Below are 8,014 nucleotides of genomic sequence, written 5' to 3'. Positions count from 1 at the left end.
TTGTGAAATAGTTTTCAGACACAACACAAACAACTGAATGGTTAACTAATAAAACATAGCCAAAAATCACCAAAAATTTACTGGAGTCTTCTGATCGATCATACGGGTTCTTGTAAAATTTTTAGAGCAATTGGAGTTCTACAAACCCTCCTTATTAGATGTTGTTCCAGAAATTAAGTGTTGTAAAACTGCAGAAACACATTGAAAACAATCAACTAGTTATATGGTTAAAACAAATAAAAAACTCTTCAAACTTTTATTGTAAACTTCTGACTTATGATAGATACTACTGTCAAAATGTAGAATTTTTGGACCTGCCTAAGTAACCTTACTCGTCAGTTTTTTCCAAAACTTACGGTTTGAAAGCTGAAGTGCAACACTGTAAAGATTGTATTAGTTCGCTACGTGAAACAACTAAGAAAAATCCTAAAATATTCCAGTAAATCAACAACCACTTAAAAATTATGCCTGTAAATTTTCAGAATTAATACATTTGTTGTAGTGTTCTTCACTGTGAATCCGCAGACAAAAGGGAGGGATGGTGCGCTCTGAACAAGGCAAAATGGAGGGCGTGCGCCCCCGTGCCTAAAACAGTGAACAGTACTAAAAATGCAAGAATAGGAATGAAAAATTAAAAGGGTGGGTGGGTATAGAATGGGGGATTGCCCCTAGGATTTAACCAATTGAATTCTTGTCCTGAATGAGTTTAAGATGGTAGCGGCGCCATTTGACAATCCGTAAAAACTCAACTAGATTTCTCTAACCTTATTCTTATGGTATCAATTATTTATTTACTACTCTCACATATAGATTTGTACAATATATAGATTATGGAATTGTTCCACTCCTAAACTACCAAGATATAAATAGAATCCAATTAATCAAACATAAGGGAACAATTGTGAGAGCAATATTTATAGATGTGAATTTATACTATGAAACTAATATATGAATTTAACTTATAATAATTTAACTAAGCAATTGAATGTGATTTGAATAAACTATGGAGAAGAGATTAGGGGGATTTGATTTCACTTAGATAAATTCCTAATATGTTAGTGTAGATTATTGCAATCCTAACAAATAAAGATTAAGTAATTGATCCCTAATTATTCATGGCAATCTCTGCCAACTAATAATTAGCATGTGAGGAAGTTCAACCCATTCTCATGGCGAATCAACTAACCTACTTGAGTGAAACTCTTAAATGTAATAATTCTAACTAACACATCAAGTCTTCATCCAAGCTTCATCAAACCCCTCTAATGGAGGTTTAACTAAAATTCATTAGACTATCATAAATATAATAATAAATAGAATAAGACATCATGAAGAACTACTTTATTAAAGATACTTGAATTGATAAATAAACTAAAGCTTTTATTAAAACGTTCTAATGGAGGCTACAAACTAAATTAATTAACTAAAACTAAACTAAACTAAAAATGGAGAGAGAGAGAACCCTAATTTAAAACTAAACTAAAGAGGGGAGTAGCCAAGTTTTGTTTTAGCCTTAACCCTCTTTATATAGGAGAGGGTTAGGTTACCATTTCGTGCATGGGCTTTGGAGCTATGTTTTGGGCTATAAAATCAAGCCCAAAACCTAATTACTTAAGTCCAAAAAGGGTTTCTCTATTGGAAATTAATGTAATAGCCTTTTCATTCACTTCTACTCCTCTGATTGGGTCAAGGTCGGGACCATTAGAAAGCTCTTTCCGTGTCGATCATTTTGACATATAACAAGCCCAATTCCAAGGTCTGAGTCCAAAGAAATGGCCTATGGAAGTTCTATTGACTTTTCTGCTCTATTTATGCCCGTGTTGACTTTGACTTCTCAGCTTTGATCGGGCTTTAAAAAGGCTTTTTCTCCTTGAATCTTGGTCTTTAGTCATTGAACTTCTTAGCAACCAACCTTTGCTCCTTTTGAGTGCAAAAGTGACATGTTTCTTCACATATTTGACTCCAAGACCTGAAATACACAAAAGCACGTAAACAGTACTAACTCTTATTTATTATACACATAATTGGTCTAAATGTAATATTATTAAGGGGTTAAAACTATAGTTTTGAGCTCTTATCATCTGGTAGAGAGATTAATAGGAACAAGGCCTCAACTTCGTCACCTATATTAATCTTCATCAGGTGCAACTGATTGATGGTATTATGTACTTCATTAAGATGCTCAAACATTGAAGAACCTTCTTTGTACTTCGTGCAAGCAAACTTTTTAGTGAGCAATATCTTATTTTCGGCCGACTTCCTCTCATAGAGGTCTTCGAGTTTCTTCCACAAGCCAAAAGCGGTAATCTCTTGGGATACATGGTGGAAGACACTGTCGTCAATCCACTGTCGAATGTACCCAATTGCTTTCATAAATACACTGGAGCTTATTAAACTGTAAAGTAGTGTTGACTAAATAGAAAGCTTTATCCCCGCCATTAGAGGAGTGATTTTTAATATTATCATATGGCACCGCTGAAATCTTAGTTGTCTTTAGAATTTAATTCTCTTCGTTTTTTTAATTTTACAAATAGCCCAATTTACCCGCCCTTGTTCGAAAGTGTTTGTTTCTGACTGTGTTTTCTATTTCTCGAAAATAGGATTTTTCTCCTGGAAATCTACTGGAATTTTTTTTTTTAAAGTTGTACTCGGAATGCGCCCGCACCCTATTTACACTATTTTTGAGTGTGCACGCACCCTTCCTTCTTGTAAGCTTATTTCATGTTTTATTTCCATTATTAAGGCCCAACCCATTAAGAAATCGCGCAAAAGTCTATTTCTAAAAAAATTGAAAGAGCGCGCACGCGCCCTTGTTACGTTATAATCTTGCGAAAGTCATGAATCATTTTCAGAGGCTTGGAACCGGTACACTGATCTTCTTATAGAGTGTCCACATCATAACCTTGCGAAAGACGCACTTCTTCGTGCCTTTTTCAAGGGGCTTTCACATCATCATAAGGAGGTTCTTGATATAATGAATGGGGTTGTTTCCTTAGTAAAGGAGCATCAGATACTTATAGGGTTTTAGAAGATCAATCCAAGCGTAATAATAACTGGGGGAGAACTCTAATTGAATCCCTCACAAAAAGGGTAGAAGCCATTTCTGTTCAACCTAAGCCTACTCTTGTCATGAACATCAACTCTCTTCCATGTAATATCTGTTTTAGTCTTGAGCATACCAACTCCTATTGTCCTCTCGTCTATGAACAACCACCCACACAGCCGAACAATGTTTGCTCCTTAAATAGTTTCCTAATACACTTCGAAGACAAAACCCTAACTTCAGTTGGCGAAATAATCAACCAGTTACACCTCTGGGGTTTAATAATCAAAATATTAGGCCAGCAAACAACAATAACCCAGCTCTACCAAGAAAAGTATAAGGACTAGGTAATTATAATAATTATAATAATAGTAGAGGTATTATCCCGATTATTCATAACTATCACAACCCACCCGTTAATAATCAATGCGAGATAGTTCCTATCACACCACCTTAGGCCCCTACACCTTCACAACCGGATCGTTTCGATGCCTACATGCAAGCTCAACATCAGATTCTACAATCTATTCAACAATCCATATAATAGTTAACCCAAGATGAAGCCCAACCACATGGTGTGTTTCCAGGTCAAGCTATACCTAATCCTAAACCGCCAAACACAGGCTTTGAAGTAACCGGTAATTATAGTAACGAAAATTTAAATGTACGTGAGTTAAATTCCATTACCACTCTTCGTTCTGGCAAAGTGGTTGATAACACCGTAACTATGCCCATTGATACACCACCAGTGGTCATTGCAAATGAAAATTTACTAGATACCGAAATAGAAACTGAAGATCCTACCCTTGTATAGGTACCAGTTAAAGCACAACCCAAGAAAAAAGCGGCCAAGTTTAAAATTCCTATTGACCCATATGCTAAATATAGAGAAAACCCACCATTTCCCTAGAGACTAGCCATGTTAAATAATGATACAAATTTTGATGAAATTAGAAAAGTTTTTAAAAATTTAACGATAAACTTACCTTTTCTTGAAGTTATTAAAAAATTACCACAACTTGCTAAGTTTCTAAAAGATTTGTGCACTACTAGGTGGAAAACTAACATTACAAAAGATGCCTTTTTAGCTGAATAGTTTCCCACTCTATCTGAACATAATGGAATCATTAAATATAAGGACCCTGGTCATCTTACTGTACAATGCACCTTAAGGGATACCCACACGACAACTGCATTATTAGACTTGGGGGCGAGTGTTAACTTGCTCCCTTATTATATATATAAACAAATAGGTCTAGAAGAGATGCAACCAACTAAAATGACATTGTAATTAGTTGACCATTCTATTAAGTATCCTAAGGGTGTAGTTGAAAATGTGTTGGTTAAAGTTCAAGATTTTTACTACCCAGCCGACTTCGTTATCCTCGACACAGAAGTCACTAACGACTCTGTTCCTATTATCTTAGGGCGTCCCTTCTTGGCAACTGCCAACGCACTCATAAACTGCCGCGATGGTTCGATGTCCATGTCTTTTGGACACTTTTCTGTTGAAGTGAATGTTTTCAAAATGATGAAACAGTTACCCAATACGACTATCGGTGGAGAAGTTAGCATGATCGAGAGCTTAGCTTTAGATTATTTTGACAACACATTTCCAGAGAATCAGATGCATCAATTACTTTCCTTTGAAAGTTCCGACTTCGATGATGACTCCTACATAGAGGAACTCAATGCCCTTTTCGAGTCTACTCCTATCTTAGATCCTTTTGTAGCTCCATCTTCCAAGTTTGAAGACCTCATACGTAAACAAGTCTTTACTAGTCAAGACGAAGACCCTTCGGGAGCCTTTCTACCCATTCATCCCACCCTAGTGCTTAAACCTCTTCCTGCTAAGTTGAAATTTATCCAGCTTGATCCGGATGGTAGTCATCTAGTGATCATATTTTCTCAGTTGTCTGCTGATGAAGAGGCACGTTTGATTAAGGTGATCACATCGTTCCATGATCGGTTGGTCCTTAGACGACATTAAGGGGATTGACCTTAGCATATGCACACATCGCATACATTTGGAGGATAATACGAAGACTTCACGTGAACCTCAGCGTCACTTGAACCCTACCATGAAAGAGGTGGTCAGGGAAGAAGTTTTATAGTTATTCGATATGGGTATCATATATTCCATCTCCGATAGCGAATGGGTAAGCCCCATTCACATAGTTCCTAAGAAATTGGGTGTTACCATTGTGCGTAATGCTGCTAGTGAATATGTTTCCGCACGAGTTCCTATGAAATGGAGGAACTGTATTGACTACAGACTCTTAAACGCTATGACACGAAAGGATCATTTTCTATTACCTTTTATAGATCAGATGCTCGAATGTCTAGCTGGACATGCTTATTACTATATTTTAGATGGATACTCCAGCTATTTTCAGATCATTATCAATCCTGACGACCAAGACAAGACTATCTTCACGTGCCATTTTAGAACATATGCCTATAAACGAATGCCTTTCGGCCTTTGTAATGCTCCTGGTACCTTCTAGTGGTGTAAGCTTCATATTTTTAGTGACATGGTGGAGCACTTTATGGTAGTTTTCATGTATGATTTTTCTATTTATTGAAACTCTTTCAGTGACTGCCTGTCTAACCTTTATAAGGTGTTGACAAGGTGTAAGGAAAATAATCTGGTTTTAAATTAGGAAAAATATCATTTTATGGTTAAAAAAAGGAATAGTTCTAGGTCATATTATATCTAGTGATAACATAGAAGTAGATAAGGCCAAATTAGATAAAATAACGTCTCTACCTATACCACGGACAATCCGTAACATTAAAGCCTTTTTAGGCCATGTAGGTTTCTATAGGCGTTTTATCAAGGATTTTTCAAAATTAGCTAGGCCCTTAACTAATATGCTTTTAAAAGATTCCATATTTATTTATTTATTTTTTTTTGGAAATAGCTAGGGGTTAAGGATACCCCAACCTTTTATATACTCAAGAACGCAAGTACAGTTTTCCTTCCTTATCCCCTTTGATCAGTACATTGAGTTTTTGATCCATGGGCGGAATAAAGAACAAAATATCATTACACAAGGACCAATTAACTTTTGATAGATAATCAGCCACCTGATTTCCTTCTCTAAAAATATGCTTAAAGATTACTTCATCAAACTTCGCTCTCACAGCCCATATTTAGCCCACCAAGTTTCTACAGTACCATGATGGTTTCTCCATCTTGTTCATGATGTGGATCACTCTCAAAAAATCTGACTGGACTTCAACTCTCTGGACGTTTAGATCTCTCGCACCTTCAAGCCCTTTCACAGTATGCAAGTTGAACCTCTCCATTACAATCTCTCAAAGCTCCTCCAAAACCTGCTCTCCCACCTTGCAGAGACCCATCAGAGTTAAGAGTAGGGATATCCTTGTCTGATTTCTGCCATCGCACCCACTTCTCTTCCTTTTGTTTAAACTTGGCTCCAATTCCCAAATTCAGCAACAAAGCTCTCAATACTGCATCCTCTTTCACCGTCTCTAGCGTCTTCCCCAAGTAGATTTTTCTATTCTATTCATTTCGAACCGACCGCATCGGGGAGCTCTATATCGTTGTTTCTTCAATCTCCAGTTCCTCTCATTCCAAATAGCCTGAACTGCCGCACATATCAGCACCCTTATAACTTCAATTGTTGTTGTGTTTGATCTACAGAGGCGCATGAGCTGGTACCACTCAGCGTGTGAACTTCGAACCAGTTCTGATAATCCCATTGCTTTTTTCATACCTTGCCACACTAGTTTCAAGTATGAACAGTCAAAGAATAAGTGGGCCGAGCTCTCCTCATGGCCATCACATAAGCAGCATCGAGAATGTTCAATCGCCTTCTTTACCTTTAGTCTATTTTGTGTAGGAAGGGCCCCTGAGAACAATTGCCACATTGTAAAGGAATGTTTAGGAACCGAAAGCTTGCCCCATACAATCTTGTACCACTTGACTTTGGTTCGCACATCTTTGAGAGCTGCATAAGTTGAGGAGATTGAGAAATCTCCAGAACTTGTCGGAGTCCAAATGACTTGATCTGAACTTATGAAGGAATTAATCTCAGTTCCCATGATCTACTTCTTCACTTCGCTGTCAGGTAACTCTGTAATACTCCTCGACCAGCAGCCATCTGAGATTACATCAGCTACTTTCGCATCTTGATTGACTGTGCCAGCTAGCAGTGTTTTAGCTTGTTGATTTAGAAAGAGAGGGCTCGAGCACTAGGGGTCATGCCAGAAACTTGTCTCGTTTCCATTTGCAATGACGTACCTCACATATTTCCATGAAACTTCACGGTGCTTCAATATCCCTCTCTAGAACCAGGAGCAGTCCTGAGGTATCTTCATTTTCCAAAAATGATTTTGCTTGATGTGATGTTCCCATGCCCATTTAACCCACAAGTTCTCTGACCTCTGTACCAGTTTGAAAACTAGTCCACAGTACGCTGCTTGATTCCAGAATTTTGGGTCTATCAACCCAAGTCCACCTTGTTCTTTTTCCTTCCTGATAGTTGCATGACTCGAGTGGTGCATCTTTTTTGCCATGTTTCGTCCTGCCCAGATAAATTTGTTGCATATCTTACCCACTTTTTCCAAAACTGCTTTAGGCAAAACAAAAGTCTTTGCCCCAGTATGTTTGAAAAGAGGATAGGACAGACTTCACTAGCTGTACTCTGGCTGCTCTATTCAAATCTTTATTCTTCCAGTTCGATATTCGACTCGTGATCTTTTCAATGAGAGGCAGGCAGTCCCTTATACCCAGTCTTGATGTTGTAAGGGGAAGGCCTAGGTATGTAACTGGTGGAGAGACTAAGGAGATGTTCATTACAGCTGCTAGTTCTAACCCTTCCTCTTCAGTCATACTCCCAGTTAAGATAGTGGTCTTTTCATTGTTCAAATGGAGGCCTGTTGCTTGAGAGAAGGAGGCTAGGATATCCTTGATTGCTAGGATAGACTCCATGTTTCCTTTGC

The 8,014-nt window shown here is 37.7% G+C and overlaps 1 protein-coding gene across 1 annotated transcript; it reads right to left on the bottom strand.

The window, feature by feature from the left end:
• Window positions 1-6,541: 6,541 nt before the first annotated feature.
• Window positions 6,542-7,114, bottom strand: LOC147482291 (uncharacterized). The gene has a single exon (XM_086579270.1). The coding sequence runs from the start codon at window positions 7,112-7,114 to the stop codon at window positions 6,542-6,544; it is 573 nt and encodes a 190-aa protein (XP_086435396.1).
• Between the last annotated feature and the right edge of the window lie 900 nt (window positions 7,115-8,014).

The sequence above is a fragment of the Coptis chinensis genome, chromosome 8, assembly GCF_015680905.1.
Source record: "Coptis chinensis isolate HL-2020 chromosome 8, ASM1568090v1, whole genome shotgun sequence".
In the NCBI taxonomy this organism is placed as follows: Eukaryota; Viridiplantae; Streptophyta; class Magnoliopsida; order Ranunculales; family Ranunculaceae; genus Coptis; species Coptis chinensis.
The sequence above is the reverse complement of the archived record's forward strand: the minus strand, read 5'-3'. Positions and strand labels throughout refer to the sequence as shown.